This window comes from Trachypithecus francoisi, unplaced genomic scaffold (genome assembly GCF_009764315.1).
Source record: "Trachypithecus francoisi isolate TF-2019V2 unplaced genomic scaffold, Tfra_2.0 Lachesis_group3, whole genome shotgun sequence".
Classification (NCBI taxonomy): Eukaryota; Metazoa; Chordata; class Mammalia; order Primates; family Cercopithecidae; genus Trachypithecus; species Trachypithecus francoisi.
In genome coordinates this window covers 139,273,388-139,297,850 of record NW_022681468.1, presented here as the reverse complement: position 1 = coordinate 139,297,850, position 24,463 = coordinate 139,273,388, and the positions used below count along the sequence as shown (strand labels likewise).

General features: G+C 43.0%; 1 protein-coding gene across 2 annotated transcripts in view; it reads right to left on the bottom strand.

Moving 5' to 3' along the window:
• SPPL2A (signal peptide peptidase like 2A) overlaps positions 1 to 20,949 on the bottom strand; it is a 63,003-nt gene extending 42,054 nt beyond the window's left edge. The window contains exons 1-4 of one of the 2 annotated variants that reach the window (XM_033190125.1): positions 20,711 to 20,949; positions 2,392 to 2,502; positions 1,034 to 1,216; positions 422 to 511 (exon numbers count right to left, since the gene is read on the bottom strand). In XM_033190125.1, the coding sequence (XP_033046016.1) occupies positions 422 to 511; positions 1,034 to 1,216; positions 2,392 to 2,502; positions 20,711 to 20,776 (450 nt within the window). In that variant the 5' untranslated portion in view covers positions 20,777 to 20,949. The remainder of the gene's footprint in view (positions 1 to 421; positions 512 to 1,033; positions 1,217 to 2,391; positions 2,503 to 20,710) is intronic. The other variant, XM_033190124.1, reaches the window with a different exon arrangement.
• Between the last annotated feature and the right edge of the window lie 3,514 nt (positions 20,950 to 24,463).

Below are 24,463 nucleotides of genomic sequence, written 5' to 3'. Positions count from 1 at the left end.
AATAGTCCACATTTCACTCTGCAATGGACATTATACATCAGACAGTCAAGAAGACTAGAATTATTGTCTGATGACATGATATATTCTCTAGTCAAAAGTATGATGATATGCTTTGGTTTATAAAATCTTTAAAGTGCAGTGTTCTACACAGTCATATTTTGTTCAGGAATTTAAAGTTAAGATAAATGACATGACAAGAGACTTTTAAAGAACTGAAAACAAACATTCTTTCTAAAGTTTAGGCTTTGAGACACTTTGTGCCAAATGAGAGAGGAGTATTTTCCAAAGAAAAACTTGATAGGCCTTATAGCTTCTTGTTAGCAAACGGAGCAAATATAGCACTCAAAATTAAACATCAGTGATTAAAAATAAAGAGATACAGTATTTATAAACGTTATCTAATATGTAATTGCTAATTTACCTGGTTTGCATCTTTAAAGTCTTTGTGGCTTATAAATGCAATCAGTACTTTCACATCAAGAAATTCAGATCTGTTACCTGAGGGAGGAAACTAAAAGAAAAATTATGAAAACTTATTTACTACTAATATATTATAGAATAAAATACTATTCCACTAAATATCAGTATTACAGCTTTCTTTAGGTTATAAGACAAAAATGTCAGGTATTCTTTCTTAATATTCTGTAAGTTCTCAAAATTGAATCCTTTTAACATGAACTTAAACTGATAAATGCTATAATATATAGAGCATTTATGATATATATATTATGTATGTGTAATATATATATACCTATATATGAATATATATATGATATATATATACCTATATATGAATATATATGATATATATATATATTTGTTTCTAACAATGTCTTGTCTGCTCTAGGAATAGAAAAACTGAAAAACTTTCCAAGTAAATGCCTATGAGATCTTGATTATTTATTTACAAAGAATATTGCCATCAGATTATTCAAAACTCAGCCTCTAAACCACACACAAAGACGTTAATTCCATTTTTGTGAAATTTCACATCATGAACTCAAAATAAGTTATGATCGTTTTTATAACTTACTAGGACACTGTTATTGACAACTAACATTGCTTCAGCACCTCCTTTCTGTGCAATTCTGGCTTTTTCAAGAAAATGGCAGCTTCCCCATGGAACCACAACTGCTTTGTTCTTTATGCCAACAGAAGGAATATCAGAAAGGTTGCATAGTGGTGTGGAAGTCAGATTCATCAAACTAACGGAAGTCTGAAAATAAGAAATGTCTTTTTAACATGATAAAAATCATATTTCATCCTAAATGCATTCAGTTATAAATACTGCATTCAGTTATCAATATTGGTTTAAGACAATATCATTTGAATTAGAAATATTTAGGCTTAGAATTAAGTATTTTAAAATTCCCTATTTTCCTAGAGAGAAAAATACTTGAGAAAAATCAATAAAATTTTATTTATTAACAACTATACATTACAAAGGTTGCACACAATAAAACATAATTATCACTTATTTTCACTTCTTCAATATTTTTTCTTTTTTCTTTTTTTTTTTAAAGATTTTTTTTTTTTTTTTTGAGATGGAGTTTCACTTTGTCGCCCAGGCTGGAGTGCAGTGGCCCGATCTCAGCTCACTGCAAGCTCCGCCTCCCGGGTTTACGCCATTCTCCTGCCTCAGCCTCCCGAGTAGCTGGGACTACAGGCGCCGCCACCTCGCCCAGCTAGTTTTTTGTATTTTTTAGTAGAGACGGGGTTTCACCGTGTTAGCCAGGATGGTCTCGATCTCCTGACCTCGTGATCCACCCGTCTCGGCCTCCCAAAGTGCTGGGATTACAGGCTTGAGCCACCGCGCCTGGCCTCTTTTTTCCTTTTAAATAGAGACAAGGTGTCACTATGCTGACCAGATTGGTCTTGACCACTTGGTCTCAAACGATCCTTCTTCCATCTTGACAACCCAAAGTGCTAAGATTACAGGTATTAGCCATCGTACCCAGCCATTTTCACTTATTTTTTTTTTTTTTTTTAGAGAGACGAAGTATTGCTCTATCGCCCAGGCTAGAGTGCAGTGGTACAATCTCAGATCACTGCAAGCTCCGCCTTCTGGGTTCACACCATTCTCCTGCCTCAGCCTCCTGAGTAGCTGGGACTATAGGCACCCACAACCACACCTGGCTAATTTTTGTATTTTTAGTAGAGACGGGATTTCACCGTTTTAGCCAGGATGGTCTCAATCTCCTGACCTCGCGATCCGCCCACCTCGGCCTCCTAAAGTGCTGGGATTACAGGCGTGAGCCACCGCGCCTGGCCTCTCCTATGAATTATTACTTCATTGTTTTTATATATATATATGGATTTTTTTTTTTTGTGGAAGGAAGCCTCCTTCTTCACTATTTTTATATTTATGAATACTAACTGTGATTTACTTACTGCATTTTCTAGGGTACTTGGAAGAGTTGTCCAATAAGGGTTATAAAGCATGCAGTAGTCCTTGGTTGTGCCATTTCCAGATGCATGCAAGATTGCTTCCTGAGCCGCTGTCTAGAAGACAAACAGTAACTTTCAAACTGGCAATGATATGGCTTGCCAACAACTAAGGATTTTAATAAAGCTATTTATATGCAGGGTTGATCACATTTCCTTGAGAGGGACGGTCTTCCATGAATTTGTTTCTTCTTGTTCAAGGAAATAAAAAGGAGGGTTAGGAATATTAAAACCATACACAATTGTCCAGCACAGTTTCTTTAAGGAAGATAGGCCACTTTCTGAAGGGAGTAACAATTACGACTCTTGTTATAAGGGCCGTACTCCAGGAAGAATTCTTGCTATGATATAATTTCAATACTCCCTTCACAGCTGGAAACTTTCCAATATCCTATGAATTATTATTATTTTTTTTTTTGAGACGGAGTCTCGCTCTGTCGCCCGGGCTGGAGTGCAGTGGCCAGATCTCAGCTCACTGCAAGCTCCGCCTCCCGGGTTTATGCCATTCTCCTGCCTCAGCCCCCGAGTAGCTGGGACTACAGGCGCCCGCCACCTCGCCCGGCTAGTTTTTTTTTGTATTTTTTTAGTAGAGACGGGGTTTCACCGTGTTAGCCAGGATGGTCTCGATCTCCTGACCTCGTGATCCGCCCGTCTCGGCCTCCCAAAGTGCTGGGATTACAGGCTTGAGCCACCGCGCCTGGCCTCTCCTATGAATTATTACTTCATTGTTTTTATATATATATATATATATGTATTTTTTTTTTTTTTTTGAGACAGAGTCTTGCTCTGTCACCCAGACTGGAGTGCAGTAGCACAATTTTGGCTCACTGCAACTTCCACCTCCCGCGTTCAAGCGATTCTCCTGCCTCAGCCTCCCAAGTAGCTGGTACTATAGGGGCGTGTCACCATGCCCGGCTAATTTTTGTATTTTTGGTAGAGACTGGATTTCACCATGTTGGTCAGGCTAGTCTCGAACTCCTGACCTCCCAAAGTGCTGGGATTATAGGCGTGAACCACCGCACCCGGCCATTGTTTATATTCTATAAAATGACATGTACTCAAAATCCATCCATCTCTTACCTTCCATATTCTACTAGGAACTAGGGTACAAAGAAAAAAAGTACATTATCATTTCTAAGTGCTATCTTTGGAAGAGAACCAGCTGGGACTTGAAGTAAATTATTCTTGCTCATGTTTTCAAAATTCTGCAACTGCCTATTCAAAAAGACCAATCCAGAATTTAAAGTACAGAAAAAGAAAAGCTTTGTCTCATTTCCCACTACCTGGAAAGAAAAGCCAAGAGGTAAGACGTGATTGGAAAGAGTAACTACTGTACATGGGAGGAGAGGAGAATATAAAATGAAGAAATATCCAAAAATATTTAGAATATACATCACAATAGATTTAGAGTTCATATCACAATTTCCTTAAAACTTGGCTCAATACAAATCCTTCTCTCCTCCTCTGAGCAAATCTTTTTCTAAAGCCATAAGGAAGGAAAAAGAAAGAATGCTTGGCAAATGTTGATGATGTACTAAGCTTCCGCCACTAAAGCACATTATTAGATTGAATCACATGACACTGCTGGTATTTCACCATTTTTAATCCACAAAACTGGTAGTTTCATATAAGTCAACGTAAATTTCTAATGAGTATAGAAATATTCTAATCCCATGTTCTGTTACCTAAAATGTCCCTTGAACGTTTTGGATTAGAGGGTTTATGGCATACTTGGGGCTTCATGGCTTATGGATCTAAGCAAGTGTAGGGAATTCATAAAGCATGCCGTCAAATTACATCGAATTAGGTAAGGAAATAAGATGTGAAAAAGAGAAATGTAGTTTTCATTCAGCTATATACTTGATGGCTATGAATGGATTCTGACAGCAGAGCTGAACTAGTGTTACATTCTTATGATATAACAAACTACATGCTAGGTTACTTTAGTACGTTTTTTCTGATTCCGTGTCACTGTTTTACAAAGAAGGGCTCTGAGACTCAGACAAGTCACTAACATAACCTACCTAAGGTCATATAGTAAAATAATTTACATTTTTTTTTTTTGAGACAGAGTCTCGCTCTGTCACCCAGGCTGGAGTGCAGTGGCGCGATCTCGGCTCACTGCAAGCTCCGCCTCCCGGGTTGACGTCATTCTCCTGCGTCGGCCTCCAGAGTAGCTGGGACTACAGGCACCCGCCACCACACCCAGCTAATTTTTTGTATTTTTTAGTAGAGACAGGGAATAATTTACAATTCTAACTAAAGAAGGTAATCCTGCAGATAAACATGAAGGTTGCTTAAACATTTTTGGAAAGAATGCTTCATAAGTGAATTGGGTACTTCTTACTGCATCCAACAAAATAATACATTAACATCATGATTTCCTGCGCTAGTGATGCTGACTTTGACGATCTGGTTAAGGTGGTAACTGTAGGATTTCTCTAGTGTAAAGACATGTTTTTCCCTTTATGTTTGATGAGTAAGTAATCTATGGCACCATGTGAACAGCCCAACAGCTTCTCACCAGGATATTAGCCTCCATGATGATCCTTGCCTAAACTTAATTTCCCATATCATACTAGGGATTACAAAATGGTGAATTTTTAAAATATTGTCATTCCTTCTACCCTTACTGGCTAGTATCTTTTTATTTTTTATTTTTTGAGACAGAGTCTTGCTCTGTCACCCAGACTGGAGTGCAGTAGCACAATTTTGGCTCACTGCAACCTCCGCCTCCCGAGTTCAAGCGATTCTCCTGCTTCAGCCTCCTGAGTAGCTGGGATAACAGGTGCCTGCCACCATGCCCAGCTAATTTTTTGTATTTTTAGTAGAGACGGGGTTTCGTCATGCTGGCCAGGCTGGTCTCAAACTCCTGACCTCAGGTGATGCAACTACCTCAGCCTCCCAAAGTGCTGGGATAACAGGTGTGAGCCACCGCACCCAGCCATATCCTTCTTTTTAAAAGAGCTTTACTCTCTCCCCTACCATCTTTTAGTATCAGTAGAGATGCACTAATTTAAAAAAAATTCAGTGTGGTATAATTACAATGGTTTGTTTGATATTCAAATTGTTCCAAATTTGGTCATTCAGAGCCTCTTCTAGTTGGCTCTTTGTATCCTTTATACAAGACTCAGGCCTGTAATCCTAGCACTTTGGGAGGCTGAGGCGGGTGGATCACCTGAGGTCAGGAGTGCAAGACCAGCCTGGCTGATATGGCAAAACCCTGTCTCTACTAAAAATACAAAAATTAGGCTGGGCGCAGTGGCTCATGCTTGTCATCCCAGCATTTCATAGGAGGCTGAGGCGAGTGGATCACCTGAGGTCAGGAGTTTGAGACCATCCTGATCAACATGGTGAAACCCTGTCTGTACCAAAAATACAAAAATTAGCTGGGTGTGGTAGTGGGTGCCTGTAATCTTAGCTACTCAGGAGGCTGAGGCAAGAAAATCGCTTGAATCTGGGGAGTGGAGGTTGCAGTGAGCCGAGATCACGCCACAGCACTCCAGTCAGGGCAACAGAGCGAGACTCCATCTGATAAAAACAAAAAAACAAAAAAACAAAAAACAAGACTCCATTTGTCTTTGAGGACTTGTTTTTTTCTGACACAAGGTATCCTAGGCTGACCTTGTCTTTTATCTGCTATACATCTGGATCCAGCCATTCCATTAAGCTCCTGGTGGAGAGGAAAGGTACCCAGATCAGGATCTGGGTCTTAACTGTGCATGCTGCTGCTCAAGTGGTATAACCTTTTTAATAAATAATGAGCAGCATCTATCAAAAGTTGTAATACATAGAATCCTCTGATTCATATCTACAGATATAGTATGTAAAAGCACAAAGATAAATGTATAAGGATATTAACTGCAATATTGTACTAATAGCAAAAAAACCCAGCTTCCACCAATAAGATAACAGTTACATTATGATATGCACAGTACATAGCTACTCAAAACAGAGCTAGATCTATTTCTAGAAACAGAAGAGGTCCATAGTGAGAAAAGCAAGTTTTAGTGTGATATTTAGAGTATAATCCTATTTTTACATAATGATCCCTCAAGAAGCCCCTACAATGTATCTGTACATTTATATGAGCTTGAGGAAAAATGTGGAGAGATACATAAAGAGGTTATTAAAAGAAAAGAACATGCAGCAAATTTTGTGAGGGAGACAGCATGCCCAAACAAGTTAAGCCTTTCCATTACATTTTAAATATCTTAGTAAAGTTCCTCACAGATATTGCATAGCTTGGAAAATTCAGTTTACTACAATAGATACTATGGTACAAAGGTTAGGAGCATGAGTTTTGAAATGACAGTACAAGGACACAATGCTAGTTTCATCATTTACTGGTTATGTTACAAGTTATTTAATCTATCTTAAGTTTCAATATCCTCGGCTTTAAGATAACAATAAACACTCAGACCTCACAGTTATAATAGAGATTAAGTTAGATGATGCAATTGTTTATACATATTAATCTCTTAATAAATATATCTAGCACCTTGCCAAGTACTTATGCAATGTAAACGAAATACAAAAGATTAATGGTTGGAAGATTCGTGGTTACCTGGGTCCTGGTGAGATGTGGAGATAAGGGGTACAGCTAAAGGATATGGAGTTTCTTTCTTTTTTATTTTTCTGAGACAGAGTCTCACTCTGAAGCCCAGGCTGGAGTGCAATGGCATGATCTCAGCTTAGAGCAATCTCCACCTCCTGGATTCAAGTGATTCTCCTGCCTCAGCCTCCTAAGTAGCTGGGATTACAGGCACCCACCACCACGGCTGGCTAATTTTTGTATTTTTAGTAGAGACGGGGTTTCAACATGTTGGCCAGGTTGGTCTCAAACTCCTGACCTCAGATGATCCGCCTGTCTTGGCCTCCCAAAGTGCTGGGATTACAGGCATGAGCCACCATGCCCAGACTTCTTTCTTTCTTAAAATACTTTATTTTAGAGTAGTTTTAGGTTCACAGCAAAAGAGAGCAGAGAATACAGAGTTTCCATATAGCCTCTTATCCTACACACGTGTAGCCTCTCCCACTATCAACACCCCACAGCAGAGTGGTTGTTACAACTGATGAACCTCCGTTGACACATCGTTATCATCCAAAGCCCATAGTTTACATTAGGGTTCATTCTTGGTGTTGTACATCCTGTGGGTTTTGATAAGTGTACAATGACACATATCCATCATTACAGCATTGTATTACATAGTTTCACTGCCCTAAAATTCCTCAGTGCTCTACCTATTTTCTTTTTCTGATGATGAAAACGTGATAAAATTGGCTGTGGTGATAGTTGCACGTATCTGTGAATATACTAAATATTATTGACTTATACATTTTAAATAGGTGAATTGTTTGGTATGCAAATTATACATCAATAAAGCTGTTGAAAAAATAACACAAAAAAAGATAGTCTTACTGGAGAGATTAAAAGCAAACTTGAAACAGATAGTCATGAGCAGGACATAATTAAAGCCAAAGACTTCCTAGCAAAAACTTAAATAGTTCTTAAGGTATTAAAAACGCAAATTGGCCAGGTGTAGTGGCTCATGCCTGTAATCCCAGCACTTTGGGAGGCCGAGGCGCGCGGATCAACTGAGGTTGGGTGTTCGAGACCAGCCTGACCAACATGGAAAACCCCGTCTCTACTAAAAATACAAAATTAGCCGGGCATGATGGCCCATGCCTGTAATCCCAGTTACTTGGGAAGCTGAAGCAGAAGAATCACTTGAACCCGGGAGCCACTGATCTAGCCGAGATCGAGCCATCACACTCCAGCCTGAGAAAAAAGAGTGAAACTACATCTCAAAAAACAGAAACGAAAACAAAACAAAAACAACAACAAAACACAAATTTGGGGCCGGGCATGGTGGCTCACACCTGTAATCCCAGCACTTTGGGAGGCCTAGGCAGGAGGATCACGAGATAAGGAGATCGAAACCATCCTGGCTAAGAAGGTGAAACTCCATCTCTACTAAAAATAAACAAATTAGCCGAGCATGGTGGCACATGCCTGTAGCCCCAGCTACTCGAGAGGCTGAGGCAGGAGAATCGCTTGAACCTGGGAGGTGGAGGTTGCAGTGAGCTGAGATCGCACCACTGCATTCCAGCCTGGGCGACAAAACGAGACTCCGTCTCAAAAAAACAAAACAAACAAACAAACAAACAAAACAAATTTGGAAGGGCATGGTGGCTCACGCCTGCAATCCCAGCACTTTGGGAGGCCAATGCTAGAGGGCCACTTGCGGCCAGGAGTTCGAGACCAGTCTGGGCAATATGGAGAGAGCTCGTTTCTACAAAAAAATTAAAAATTAGCTCGGCATAGGGGCATGTACCTATAGTCCCAGCTACTCCAGAGGCTGAAATGAAAGGATTCCTTGAGCCTTGGAGGTTGAGGCTGCAGGACCCATGACCATGCCACTGCACTCCAGCCTAGGGCCTAGGTGACAGGAGACCCTGTTTCAAAAAAAAAAAGAAAAAAAGAAAAGAGCAAATTATTGGGCCCCATTCCAGACCTACTGAATCAGAAGTTTTGGCCAATTTATGTTTTAACAAGCCCTTCTGGAGATTCTGATATCAGTTAAAGTTTGAGAACCACTGCTATAGGAGCAGTGCTTATAGGAGACAATATCTCGCCATGGTACTCAGGCTGGTCTCAAACTCCTGGCCTCAAGTGATCCTCCCACCTCAGTCTCTCAAAGTGCTGGGATTACAGGGTATGAGCCACCATGCTTGGCCTGATATTCTCATTTCTAATAAGCTCCCATGTGATGCTGATGCTGCTGGTCAATGGACCACACCTTGAGTAACAAGGCTATAAAAGAACAGAACAGTGGAAACCACAGTGCTGTGTCAATTAAGTTGGAAAGCATAAAGAAAATGGGCTTGAAAGTCAGGGTCTGGGCCGGGTGCGGTGGCTCATGCCTGTACTTTGGGAGGCTAAGGCAGGCAGATCACGAGGTCAGGAGATCGAGACCATCCTGGCTAACGTGGTGAAACCCCATCCCTACTAAAACTACAAAAAAATTAGCCGGGTGTGGTGGCGGGTGGCTGTAGTCCTACTTACTTGGGAGGCTGAGGCAGGAGAATGGTGTGAACCCGGGAGGCAGAGCTTGCAGTGAGCTGAGATCGCGCCACTGCACTCCAGCCTGACAGAGTGAGACTCTGTCTCAAATAAAAAAGAAAGTCAGGGTCTGTTTGAACATTATAAGTGCCAGATTAGGTGATCCACTCATGCTAGTATTCAGATCATTTGACAAAGACCCTTCCTTTTCACCTTCCGAGTTAGAGACATGTTCCACAATGTCTGAATTTTCCTTTGTAATCAACTGTGGTCTGGTCTTCTGTGACTTTATTAAAACCTCAAAAAAACTTTTTAGTAAAAAGTTTAGTATCAAGAGCTAAAAGAGGCTGGGCATGGTGGCTCACACCTGGAATCCCAGCACACTGGGAAGCTGAGGTGGGAGGATCACTTGAGGCCAGGAGTTTGAGACAAGTCTGGGCAACATAACCAGACCCCACATCAATTGAAAAAGATCATTTCAGAGGTAGAAGGGATTTAGAAATAACATAATCTAGTCTCTTCATCTTATATATGAAACAGATCCAAAATGATCAAAAGGATGAGGTCAGTCAGTCTCAGGACTAGAACTGAGCTCTCTAAAACCGAGATCAGCACTCTTTCAACTCTGCTCTCACTTCAAGTCTCTTCACACAGCTAGATCCCCAAGCACCTCATTCTCAGTGCCCAACCATCACAGTCCAGTTTTCATAATGATCACATATTTCTCTGCATTAGCTGTTAACTCCTTCCCTTCTACAATACTGGCATGGGTTTCCTACCACTTCTCAAATTCCTCTAATAACCAATCAGTTCCTCCCACATCCTAAATCCTTTCCTTATACTCTTCTAAATACCCCCAAGTCTAGGACTCTGGAGCTCATGGAACTCCTTTCCCTATGACAACTACTCCTTACTGCTCACCCCAAATCTTCCTTTTACAGGCCAGTTCCTTCAGACTGGTCCTGGAATTGAGTGTCCTCCAGGGCCACCCAATGAATGTCACAACAGCACCTTTATATTCAGCATCTTATTCGATCCTTACACACAAGGGAAGAAAGTCTACTAGCCCATACTATTAAGTTCTGCTTCCTTTTTCTCTGACTTTATGAGGTGCCTGTTATGGTATTCTAGGATCTCATGAAAAATTTTAATTTACTTTGTCCAGATCAACTGACTTCAATCATATTCCCTACCATTTTCCTTTCAAATTAAAGAATTTTAATGTTTCCAGCCTGGCCAACATGGCGAAACTCCATCTCTACTAAAAATACAAAAATTAGCTGGGGGTGGTGGTGTGTGCCTGTAGTCCCAGCTACTCAGGAGGCTGAGGCAGAAGAATCGCTTGAACCTGAGAGGCAGAGGTTGCAGTGAGCCAAGATCACACCACTGCACTCCAGCCAGGGTGAAAGTGTGAGGAGACTCCATCAAAAAACAAAAAACAAAAAACGAAAAACAAACAAAAAAAATCCAGCAGTTATTTGCACCTATTCCTGGCATGATTATGCATTTCTAACAAATTTTCAGGTGATGCTCTGATGTTGGTCAAGTACATGGTTATAGACTTTATTATGAATAGTAGTGAAACTCACTAGTCTTCCAGAGTGTACAGGGGTCCTCTTAGGAGTTTTCGCAAGAGAGTATAGTCACAACGCATCTGCAGTCTGATGGCACAGACATTTGTGTTTGGGCAAGCAGTTCTCCCATTCCTCTCATGAGTTTATTCAAAATTCTTCAGTAGCTGCATCACTGGGTCCCAGTTTCAACACTCCCCTACACAGTCTGTAAGTTAAACCTGGTTCATGCTATTTGTGTTGTTTTCCATTAGATATACTTGTCTTCAATTTAAAGGGACAATATGTGAATGTGACTCTCTCTCTCTCTCTCCAATTAACCCTTTTGTAATCTTTCTTTATAAAAGGTACAAATTGGCTGGGCGCGGAGGCTCATGCTTGTAATCCCAGCTCTTTGAGAGGCTGAGGCAGGCAGATCATCTGAGGTCGGGAGTTCGAGACCAGCTTGACCAACATGGAGAAATCCCATCTCTACTAAAAATACAAAATTAGCCAGGCGTGGTGGCGCATGCCTGTAATCCTAGCTACCTGGGAGGCTGAGGCAGGAGAGTCGCTTGAACCCAGGAGGCGGAGGTTGCAGTGAGCTGAGATCGTGCCATTGCACTCCAGCCTGGGCAACAAGAGCAAAACTCCATCTGGTAAATAAATAAAATGTACAAATTAAACTATGCATGCTTCTATTTTTTAGATACCAAACGGGGGAGGGCTTGGGGGACAAATGTTGTTAGTAAACAATTTACTTAGAATGAGAACTAGCAATTTTTAAATATCTATATTCATAAACTGGAATATATAAAGCTACAATGTAATCACTGGTAAATTCTAAGGAGCAACAGTCACCTGCCCTTATATCATAGCAATGGAAGAAATATCCCTTTCTTTACAAATACCTTTCTCTTTCACACAGGTGTCAGTTTTAAGTCAACAGCAACACAATAAAAGAATTGAAAGGAGCCCCTGCAGGAACGGTGGAGTTGGGATTGTCTGAATGACACATGTTCCAAAGTCAGGCCTAAAAAACTTTCTGATCATTCACTCTTTCCTCCCTAATAACTTATATAATCAAGACAACACACATTGTTTCTATTCCTACCTCCAGTATTCAAGGTTTATGAAAATGATGCCCTGAAAGTGGCTACAATTAGATTTACAGAGATTATGAGTAATTATTTAAATAGTGACGAAGTGGGAGCTAGGACATCAAATAGGGATGTACAGGGAATCAAGGTTGTCTGTGGGCCATGGGAAAAGCAGGAACAGGATCATTCCTTCCATCTGGACTATCTGGCAACATAGAATGCACCCCTTAGCAAGGCTAAGGGGTAGCAGCGTGTGGGGAGAAGACAAGGCAGCTATTCATTCTTCATTCATTCATTCAATACTCTGCAATCTATGAGATGTTAGGGGAGACAGCAGAGAATGAGTTAGGTAGGGTTCCTGCTTCATGGGGATTATACTCCACTTGTTACCTAGATCCAGCCTTCTTTCTGGTTTTCTCTAAATAATCTTCTACTTAATATCTCAACCTTTATGGAATTTATGATTTTTTTTTTTTTTTTTTTCTGTGAGACGGAGTCTCGCTCTGTTGTCAGGCTGGAGTGCAGTGGCGAGTGATCTCGGCTCACTGCAACCTCCACCTCCCAAGTTCAAGTGATTCTCCTGCCTCAGCCTCCCAAGTAGCTGGGACCACAGGCATGCGCCACCATGCCCAGTTAATTTTTGTCTGTTTTTTATTTTGTTTTTTATTTTTTATTTTTTTTAATTTTTATTTTTTATTTATTTATTTATTTTTTTTTGAGACGGAGTCTCGCTCTGTCACCCGGGCTGGAGTGCAGTGGCCGGATCTCAGCTCACTGCAAGCTCCGCCTCCCAGGTTTACGCCATTCTCCTGCCTCAGCCTCCCAAGTAGCTGGGACTACAGGCGCCAGCCACCTCGCCCGGCTAGCTTTTTGTATTTTTTTAGTAGAGACGGGGTTTCACCGTGTTAGCCAGGGTGGTCTCAAACTCCTGACCTCGTGATCCGCCCGTCTCGGCCTCCCAAAGTGCTGGGATTACAGGCTTGAGCCACCGCGCCCGGCCTATTTTTTATTTTTTTGAGACGGAGTTTCGCTGTGTCGCCCAGGCTGGAGTGCAGTGGCGAGATCTCGGCTCACTGCAAGCTCCACCTCCCAGGTTCACACCATTCTCCTGCCTCAGTCTCCCGAGTAGCTGGGACTACAGCAGGCACCCACCACCACGTCTGGCCAATTTTTTTGTATTTTTAGTAGACACGGGGTTTCACTGTGTTAGCCAGGATGGTCTTGATCTCCTCACCTTGTGATCCGCCCGCCTTGGCCCCCCAAAGTGCTGGGATTACAGGTGTGAGCCACTGCGCCCAGCCAGAATGTATGATTTCCATTAGAATTCACAAACTCAAATGCCTACAAGGCCAGGCAAGTAATGCTTAAGTCAGAACCGATTTAAGACCATAGGGCATGGTAAAGTTGGGCAAACTCTGACCTAAAAACAATCAACTTAAAAAGAATTTTTGCTATCTTTAGCGAAGGACCTACACTTGGAGACTTTATGGTTTGGATTTTCATAAACAGACCAAATTTCAGGTGATTTTAAACAACTGATCAAATATATAATAAGCATATCTATCTATCTATTGACAGGATCTCACTCTGTCACCCAGGCTACAGAACAGTGGCATGGTCACAGCTCACTGCTGCCTTCAACTCCTGGGTGACTCACCTCACCCTCCTGAGTAGCTGGGACTACAGGCACGAGCCACTGCACCCAGCTAATTTATAAAGTTTTTTAAAAGATGGGGTCTTACTACTACACTGCCCAGCCTGGTCTCAAACTTCTGGCCTCAAGCAATCCTCCTGCCTCAGCCTCTCGAAGTGCTGGTATTACAGGCATGAGCCACTGTGCCTGGCCAACTTTTCCTATTTTTAAGCCTTTTCTTATAAATAAAGTTCACAAATTTATCTTAGTCTTGTGCCCAGTTTTTGATTCAGAAAAAAATTATTAGCTGGGTACAGTGGCTCATACCTGTAATTCTAGCACTTTGAGAGGCTGAGATAGGAGGACTGTGAGCCCTGGAGTTTGAGACTAGCCTGGGCAACATAACAAGATTCTGTCTCTATTAAAACCTATATAACAGGCCGGGTACAGTGGCTCCTGTAATGCCGGCGCTTTGGGAGGCCAAGGCGGGCAGATCACGAGGCCAGGAGACCGAGACCATCCTGGCTAACATGGTGAAACCCCATCTCTACTAAAAATACAAAAAATTAGCCGGGCGTGGTGGTGGGTGCCTGTAGTCCCAGCTACTCAGGAGGCTGAGGCAGGAGAATGGCGTGAACCCAGGAGGTGGAGCTTGCAGTGAGCCGAGATCACGCCACTGCATTCCAGCCTGGGCGATACAGCAAGACTCCGTATTACTATATATATAACACGTTATAATATTATATATATATAATATAATGTATATTATATATATATATATTATATATAATATAATGTATATATATATTATATATTATATATAATATAATGTATATTATATATTATATATATTATATATAATATTATATATATAACACGTTATATTATATATAAAATTTATATATATTATTATATATAATATAATGTATATATATATTATATATTATATATTATATATTATATATATATATATATATTATATATAATATAATGTATATTATATATATATATATAATATAATGTATATTATATATATAACACGTTATATATATATAAAATTTATATATATATTATTATATATATAAATATGTTATATATACATATATGTATGTGTATATATAACATTTATATTAATATAACATGTTTATGTTATATATATTATATAATATAAATATATAACATTTATATTAATAAGACAAAAAGAAAAAATATTACTGCATAATTTAGTGGGAAAATACCAAAAGACCTTGGTTCTAGTCTTATTTTTCATTACCTTCTATATGATCTAGGATAAGTCATAATTTTCCTGAACCTTCTCAGGATTTTTTTGAGTTTCAAAGGAGATTATAGGTGTTATATTTTGGGAAAGAGACATATAGCCATCAGTGACTTAGAAAGGAGCCAATGAGATGTAGAAATCAGACAGCTCAGAAGCAAGGTAAAACAAAAATTTTGAAGAACCTGAAAGTTAAAAGGAGGAATGTACTAAACCTAGCACGTCTTAGTCAGCTCAGGCTCCATAACAAAGTGCCACAAACTGGGTGGTTTAAACAACAGAAATGTATTTTCTCACAGTTCTGGATCAAGGTGCCAGTTGAGCCAGTTTCTAGTGAAGGCTCTCTTCCTGGCTTATAGATAGCTACCTTCTCACTGTGTCCTCACATGGCAAAGAAAGAGAGAAAGTTCTCTGATGCCTTTTTTTCTCCCCCTCCAAGATAGTCTTGCTCTGTCGCCCAGGCTGGAGTGCAGTGGCGCGATCACGGCTCACTGCAACCTCTGCCTCCTGGGTTCCAGTGATTCTCCTGCCTCAGCCTCCCACGAAGCTGGGGTTACAGGTACTCGCCACCATGCCCGGCTAATTTTTGTATTTTTCATAGATACAGGGTTTCACCATGTTGGCCAGGCTGGTTTCGAACTCCTGACCTCACGATCCGCCTGCCTTGGCCTCCCAAAGTGCTGGGATTACAAGCATGAGCCACCGCACCTGGCCTGATATCTTTTCTTAAAATGGCACTAACCCTATCATGAGGGTCCCATCTTCATGACCTCATCTAAACCTAATGATATTCTGAAGGACCCATCTCCAAATATCAATACATTGGGGGTTATGGCTTCACCATATGAATTTGGGGTGGGGCTGTCGGGGGTGAAAGGACACAATTCATTCCACAGCACAGCAGCTCAGCAGATTTCTTACTGCCTGGGTAGCAGAACATACCTACTTTCCCCTGGAGGTTGAGAGAAGAGAGCAGAAGAGAAAGAACTGAAGCTTCTTTGAGTTGGTGTAGTATACAAAAGGAATGCAAATTTTCAGCAACAGATTTTTCTGCTGGGGATCCTGATTATCATTTCATTGTATCAAGTTCAAGATGTAGCTATATGTTACTTCAACTTCTTTGAAGAAAAAAAAAAATCAACAAAACTATTTTTTTCTTTTTGTGTGTGTTTTTTTTAGAGACATGGTCTTCTCTGTCACCCAGTTTGGAGTACACTGGCGTGATCACAGCTCACTGCAACCTCAAACTCCTGGGCTTAAGTGATCCTCCTACCTCAGCCTCCCAAGTAGCTGGGACTAGAGACACAAGCCACCATGCTCAGCTAATTTTTAAATTTTTTGTAGAGGTGGGGTCTTGCTATGTTGACCAGGCTGGTCTCAAACTCCTAGCCTCAAGCAATTCTCCAAAATAACTTTTATAAAGACACTATGAGGAAGACTCAGGATTCTTCAAAGAACTTTGAAGTACTTTAAAAAGACAGAGCTGCTGGGCACGTGGCTCGCACCTGTAACCCTGCACTTTGAGAGGACGAGGCAAGCAGATCACCTGAGGTCGGGAGTTCGAGAGTAGCCTGACCAAAGTGGAGAAACTCCATCTCTACTAAAAATACAAAATTAGCTGGGCGTGGTGGCACATGCCTGTAATCCCAGCCACTTGGGAGGCTGAGGCAGGAGAATTGCTTGTACCCAGGAAGCAGAGGTTGTGGTGAGCTGGGATCACGCCATTGCACTACAGCCTAGGCAACAAGAGTGAAACTCCATCCCAAAAAATAATAATAATAAATAAATAAAAATAAAAAGAGCCAGGGCCAAGAGCGGTGGCTCACACCTGTAATCCCAGCACTTTGGGAGGCCGAGGCGGGTGGATTGCCTGAGCTCAGGAGTTTGAGACAAGCCTGGGCAACACAGTGAAACCCCGTCTCTTCTAAAACACAAAAAATTAGCCAGGCATGGCGACGTGCACCTGTAATCCTACTCAGGAGGCTGAGGCAGGAGAATTGCTAGAACCCAGGAAGCAGAGGTTGCAGTGAGCCGCAATAGGGCCACTGCACTACAGCCTAGGCTACAGAGCAAGACTCCATCTTAAGTAAGTAAACAAATAAGTAAATAAATAAATAAAATAATACAGAGCCAGCACAAACATCATCCATTGTCTTTGAAGCAGAATCCCATGACTGGGTCCACACTGCAAAATAAAGTTCTGACCATTGGGGCCCAGAGTGGGGGTTGAACTGGGGAAAGAGAGGTGTAAAATGTAATTATGGCAGCCAGGCACGGTGGCTCATGCCTGTAATCCTAGTACTTTGGGAGGCCAAGGCAGGAAGATCACCTGAGGTCAGGAGTTCGAGACCAGCATGGGCAACATGGCAAAACCCCATCTCTACTACAATTACAAAACTTAGCCAGGTGTGGTGGCAGGCACCTGTAATCCCAGGTACTTGGAAGGCTGAGGCAGGAGAATCCCTTGGAACCGGGAGGTGGAGGTTGCAGTGAGCTGAGATTGCACCATTGCATTCCAGCCTGGGCGACAGAGCAAGGCTCCCTCTCAAAACAAACAAACAACCCCCAAAAATAAAATGTACTTATGGCAAGGTCAAGACACAGCTAACTACCTGCCAGGCATTCATTTTATTTCTAGACCTAATGTATTTAAAAAATATTAAAACAGCCAGACGTGCTATAGCTTCAGTTCAAAATACACAGAGAGGTCACTCTGATGTGAAGATGACAAGATGAGGAGGGTAGGCTAAATGATCTTTCAGGGCCTTTCCAATAGTAAATCCTCCGCCTCTTCTAGATGGATGTGCCAGTGGTTTCTGAAGACTATGTGCTGCTTCTATTAGAGATGAGGATGTTGGCCCTGTTATTACATGACTAAGGGGAAGTAGTGCCAGTTTCCAGAGCCCATAGAGGAAATATGAAATGATTGAGCTGGCATCACTAATCAAATGAACTCAGAAAGACTACCTAGAGCTGTAAAATTAGGGAAGAGGAATAAACAAAGGGCTTCAGGCCGGGCGCGGTGGCTCAAGCCTGTAATCCCAGCACTTTGGGAGGCCGAGACGGGCGGATCACGAGGTCGGGAGATCGAGACCATCCTGGCTAACACGGTGAAACCCCGTCTCTACTAAAAAATGCAAAAAAACTAGCTGGGCGAGGTGGCAGGCGCCTGTAATCCCAGCTACTCGGGAGGCTGAGGCAGGAGAATGGCGTAAACCCGGGAGGCGGAGCTTGCAATGAGCCGAGATCCGCCCACTGCACTCCAGCCTGGGCGACAGAGCGAGACTACGTCTCAAAAAAAAAAAAAAAAAAAAAAAGGCCGGGCGCGGTGGCTCAAGCCTGTAATCCCAGCACTTTGGGAGGCCGAGACGGGCGGATCACGAGGTCAGGAGATCGAGACCATCCTGGCTAACACGGTGAAACCCCGTCTCTACTAAAAATACAAAAACTAGCCGGGCGAGGTGGCGGGCGCCTGTAGTCCCAGCTACTCGGGAGGCTGAGGCAGGAGAATGGCGTAAACCTGGGAGACGGAGCTTGCAGTGAGCTGAGATCCGGCCACTGCACTCCAGTCCGGGCGACAGAGCGAGACTCCGCCTCAAAAAAAAAAAAAAAAAAAAGCTTCAGACAGAGTTGGAGGAAAGGAACTAGGTATCCAGAAAGGAGAAAGGAGAGCTCCAGCTGAGGAAAAGGAAACCAGATATACCCAAGTTCTCAGAACAGGAAAGGAATGAGAAGGACCATCTCAGCAAATTAAAGGAAGGAGGAACCAAGAAGAAAACAAATCTATCAAGAAATCAACAAGAAATAGAAAAATCAGCGATACTAGCTGGTATCGAAAAAAGATCCTTACAATTTAAACAGATATTGTCAGTTTATTCAGTCATCAGGACATTATATACCATATAATAAGATGCACACCAAATATCTGCAGAGTAGAAAAATGTTACTTAATCTTCACAACAACCCTAGAACCGAGGAGTATAGAACCCGAGATTACCATGGTGCGGTACAACAAAGTACATAGGTGCAATATAAAAGGCCTAAAATCCAGAATATGGGAGACAGCCTAGATACAATTCAGAACAGGGATCATCTTTAGATTTGTGAAGGCTATGAAATCATATGACAAGTCTACTTAAGTAGAGTTTTCTGGTGAGAGGGCTCAGGGCTTTTAATAAGAATTTCAATGTGAGTTTATGAGGAACTGATGTATCACTAAGCTATTAATTTATGTTGAGAAAGGATTAATACGAATGTGATATATATTCATTCTTAAAATCAACTCAAGAGATTCAAATGAAAATGAGTGCAAAAACACTTTGAAAAGTTTTATATCTAGGTTATAGTTTTGCATACATCTATATACTATCTGAATATCTTTTGGACATATGTAGTATCTGTCTGATTACACAGTAAACACCTTAAAGACTCCGACTAACACTGCTACTTTGTTGCTCTTTTTATATCGAGCTCCCCTCCCCCAGCAATTTTTGGATATATTCTCTCAGGTTCCTGATGTTGCCTGTCAAAGTTATGAATATACCAAAAGGCACTTACTTTTTGGCTTAGATTTTAGTTTTTCAATAACTATTAAAGACACTTTTGTATTCACTAATACTAACCCCTTAAATTTGAGAGTCAGCAAAACAGTCTTTCAAAGAAATCCCACGTTCTAATAGAACGAAACAGGCTTACGCGACACCAATTCTGTAATAAACAACATGCGTAAGTTTCCAACCTGAAACTCCCTAAGTTACTAGAAACAAAAACCGAAACACCGGGTTCCTGACACCCCACTCCCACACTGAAGCTCGAATTACTTGAGGCTGAATTTTAAAGCACTATTACTTTCTCTGTAACTATGAAAACAAATCTATGAACACATATTTGTTATTTATATTTAACCGACGCTCCCCACCCATCCCTTTAAATTAGGCAGAAAACGGAAAACCACTAAAAGTATTACATTTTGGTGTATTTTAAAAGTTATTTTAAATTACTGCTATTACAAAACAACCCCCCACCCCCTCCAAAAAAAAAAAAAAAACAACCTCATAACAGAATCAAATGAGCCCTAAGGCGAAGCAGGAACTACAGCGGGCAGCGGGGGAAGGAAATTTTATAAAGACATCCGTGTTAGTGCAATTAAAGTGCTAATACCTGGAGCCTTGTATATATATTTTTTCTTCCCAAGGGTAAGAACCCTGGCGCCTTGTATATGTATTTTTTCTTCCCAAGGGCAAGAAGCGGTAAATAAGGCTTAGACAATAAAACCTAGAGGTCAATTTTACACATGCTGGGACAGTGAGCAACTATCGAGAAGCACCAAAGTCAGCGTAACCTAAGGGGCTCCTCTGATCTTTTTGGGGTAGGTATTTCGCCGTACTTCAACGGGCGGGAAGTGAGTTGGGGGCGGGAAAGTTGAGGGAAAGAGGGTGGAAAAGAGCAGGCTGGAAGGAAAGAGATGAGTAATGGGAAGGGCGGGGGGGGGGAAAGAGGAGCGGGGGAGCAGGCCGTGTAGGCGCGGGCAGACGGAAGGCCGGGCGGGGAGTAGGGGAAACGAGCCCCGGCCCCGGCCCCGGCCCCGGCCCCGCCCCCGCCCAGCCCCTGGGAGGTCTGCGCGCCCTCCCGCCCCCTTACCAGCGGGAGCAGGAAGCCCCAGAGTAGGGCGGCTCCGGCAGGAGACAGCTGCCGCTGCGGCCCCATCGGACTGGTGGGCGCCGGGTGGGACGGCACGGCGCAGCGCAGCTCACTCGGCGGGGTAGCTCCCTCGGGGTCCCGCCGCTGCGCTGCCTCCGTGGCCGGACCGGACTGGACAGGGCAGGCGGCCGGGCAACGATGGGACCGCCGCTGCTCCTGGGGCCGCCACGACAGCGCCGACTTCCTCTTCCGGCCCCGCCCGTAAGTTGCGGAAACCCCCGCGCCGGGCTCGGAGAGTCCCCGCGCTCTCCCGGTGTCCAGGCGTCCCGGCGCTGCGAGGCCACCGGCTGCGGGTCTGAGCCTGTCGCTTTCCGGCTGCCCGACTTTAACTCACGCCGAAACCTGGCGGAAGAACGGATTTCTCAAGGCGTCCTTCTCAAGGCTCCGAAGTGTCTGAGCGTCTGCTCGGTTTCCCAGTAACTACCCGAGTTTTGCATGCAGCCAGAAATCTAAGGGTCACCCTAATTCATCTGCCTGTCATTTGTTCCTGACCACTCTAACTCACCACATAACCCAGAGCCATCCACTTTCTCCAGAACTGCTGCCACCACCCTATCCAGGCCACCAACGTCTCTCTCCTCCAACGGGTCTCAGTTTCCCCTCCGCGCAGTCCAGTAGCCACATAGCAGTTTCGGAGTCATCTTTCAAAGCACAAAGATCAGATCATCTCACTCTCTATCACACTTGGAATAAAGTTAAAACTTGGCCGGGTGTGATGGCTCACACCTGTAATCCCAGCACTTTGGATGGCAGAGGTGGGCGGATCACAAGGTCAAGAGATCTAGACCATCCTGGCCAACATGGTGAAACCAACTCTACTAAAAATACAAAAAATTAGCTGGGCATGGTGGCACGCACCTGTAGTCCCAGCTACTCGGAAGGCTGAGGCAGTAGAATCGCTTGAATCGGGTAGGCAGAGGTTGCAGTGAGCCGAGATCGTGCCACTGCACTCCAACCTGGGTGACAGAGCGAGACTCCGTCTCAAAAAAAAAAAAAAAATTAAAACTCTACTCTGGCCTACAAAGTTAAATCTGGCTCCTGCCTTCCTGTCTCCCCACCTTCACTACTTTCCCACACTTTAAGGCACACGGACCTTTGGCCCTCCTGGCCTTTGCTCTGGTGGCCCTCCCGGACTTTGCTCTGGTAGTCCTCCCTGCTGGAGTGCTTTTCTCTCCAAAACTCAGAATACCTACCTTGTTGACATTCACTTACCAGCTTCAATGTCGCTTCCCGAGACAGGACTTTCTGACATACCCAATCTAAAGTACCTGTCCAGTCATGTTATGTTATGTTATGTTATGTTATGTTATGTTATGTTATGTTATGTTATTTGAGACAGAGTTTCACTCTTCTTGCTCAGGCTGGAGTGCAATGGCGCAATCTCGGCTCACTGCAACCTCTGCCTCCCAGGTTCAAGCGATTCTCCTGCCTCAACCTCCCCAGTAACTGGGATTACAGGCACGTGCCACCACACCTGGCTAATTTTGTATTTTTAGTAGAGACGGGGTTTCACCATGTTGGTCAGGCTGGTCTCAAAGTCCTGACCTCAGATGATCCACCCACCTTGGCCTCCCAAAGTGCTGGGATTACAGGTGTGAGCCACTATACCCAGCCTGTCCAGTCACTTTCATATTATGGTTTATTTTAATTCTCTGCACAGCAGTTTTCATTCTACATATAACTTTGTTTATTTATGCCACCTTCCACTTCACAGCAAGGAGTGTTTTTGCTTTGTTGACTGCTGTACCCTTTACATCTACAGTATTTGGCATATAGTAGGTCCTCAGATATTTGTTGGATGAATATTTAATATCAAATGCTGAATAGGACAGTGTGCCTACCACCCACAGCTCATAGTTTAACGAGGGACACAGATGTGTGAGCAAACACAGTTCAGGGTGAGTAGTGACTCTTGTTTGCACAAGATGTTATGGAAGAAGTATCAAAAGGAGGTAGAAAAGGGGTGCCAGGAAAAATACCAGCCTGAGCTGAGTCTAGGTGAGTTAATTTTAGCCAGGCAAAGAGTAGAAGAAGGGGGGCACTTCCAGGAAGAGTGAGCCATTAGTGTCAAAGCCAAAGGTGGCATTGAAGGAACTGCAAAACTTGGGCTTGGCTGAAGTTATGAGTGGTGAGAGATGACATGTGAGAAGTCGGAGGCCAAATCACAAATACATTGGGACTGTTTGTGACTTTGGGCTTTGTCCTGCCAGGGGTAGAGAACAAATGAATAATAAATAGGGCAATGACATACACTTTCTGTTTTAGAAAGCTCTCTGTGGTGGCTGGCAGGGCAGCAGATGTGTTGAAACAGGTCAAGAAGTGGAAGCCAGGAGACCTGTTAGACATCTGTAGTAACAAAATCCAGGGACAGTGAGTGCTTGAACTGTGGCAGAAGAAATAGGGAGGGGGAGATGGATCTAAAAGATTTGCAGCATAATTTGGTAACTTAGAAGACATGGAGATGAAGGGAGAGGTGTGATTCCCAGGGACTTGCCCTGGGCTATTTATTGAGTTGGGTGCCAAAGGAGAAGTAGGTGGGGGTTGATGGGATAAATGGGGTGGGGGGGGAATACTTTTGGATGTGGGTTTGAAATGCTTTTAGGATATCCAAGTGCAAATATCTGCTGTTGATGGCTACATGTGTTGGTCTGAAGCTTAGGGGCACAGTGAGGTTAGAGCTGCCTCATCTGCAGCCTATCAATTCTGGACTCTTCTCAAACTTTCTAGTTGCCCACAGCAAGTCAGGTTCCCCCTCTCCTTTATTTTTGTTTTGAGATGGAGTTTCACCCTGTTGCCCAGGCTGGAGTGCAATGGCATGATCTCATCTCACTGCAACCCCCTCTTCCCGGGTTCAAGCGATTCTCCTGCCTCAGCCTCTCAAGTAGCTGGGAATACAGGTGCTCACCACTACACCCAGATAATTTTTGTATTTTTAGTAGAAATGGGGTTTCATCATGTTGGCCAGACTGGTCTTGAATTTCTGACCTCAGGTGATCTGCCTGCCTTGGCCTCCCAAAATACTGGAATTACAGGCGTGAGCCATCGTGCCCGGCCTATGTTCCCCTTTTATAGAATAGCTGTGATGGACTGGATGACTTCATCTCTAAATATTCTCTTCTGCCTCTCATGGTCCTTTGCCTAGTGAATCTCTAAATTGGCTCCTGGGCTATCGGAAGAGTTCTAGTTTTTGTTTGTTTTTATTTTTTGAGACAGGGTCTCACTCTGTGCTCCAGGCTGAAGTGCAGTGGCACAATCTCGGCTCACTGCAGCCTCAACCTCCCAGCTCAGGTGATTCTCCCACCTTAACCTCCTGGGTAGCTGAGACTACAGGCATGCACCACCATGACTGGCTAATTTTGGTATTTTTTGGTAGAAATGAGGTCTCACTGTTACCAACTGGTCTTGAACTCCTGACCTCAGGTGATCTGACTACCTCCCAAAGTACTGGAACTTGTGAAAGGAAAATAAATCTTGGGACCCCAAAATCACTAAGCCAAAGGGAAAAATCAAGTAGGGAACTGCTTAGTGGAAACCTGCCTCCTATTCTGTTCCTTAAAAGTGGACAGATCTGGGTTGTGTGGTGACTCAGGATTGTTAAAGCTCCCCAGATGATTCTTTTTTTTTCTTTTTTTGAGACAGTCTCCCTTTGTTGCCCAGGGTGGAGTGCAGTGGCACAATCTCAACTCACTGCAA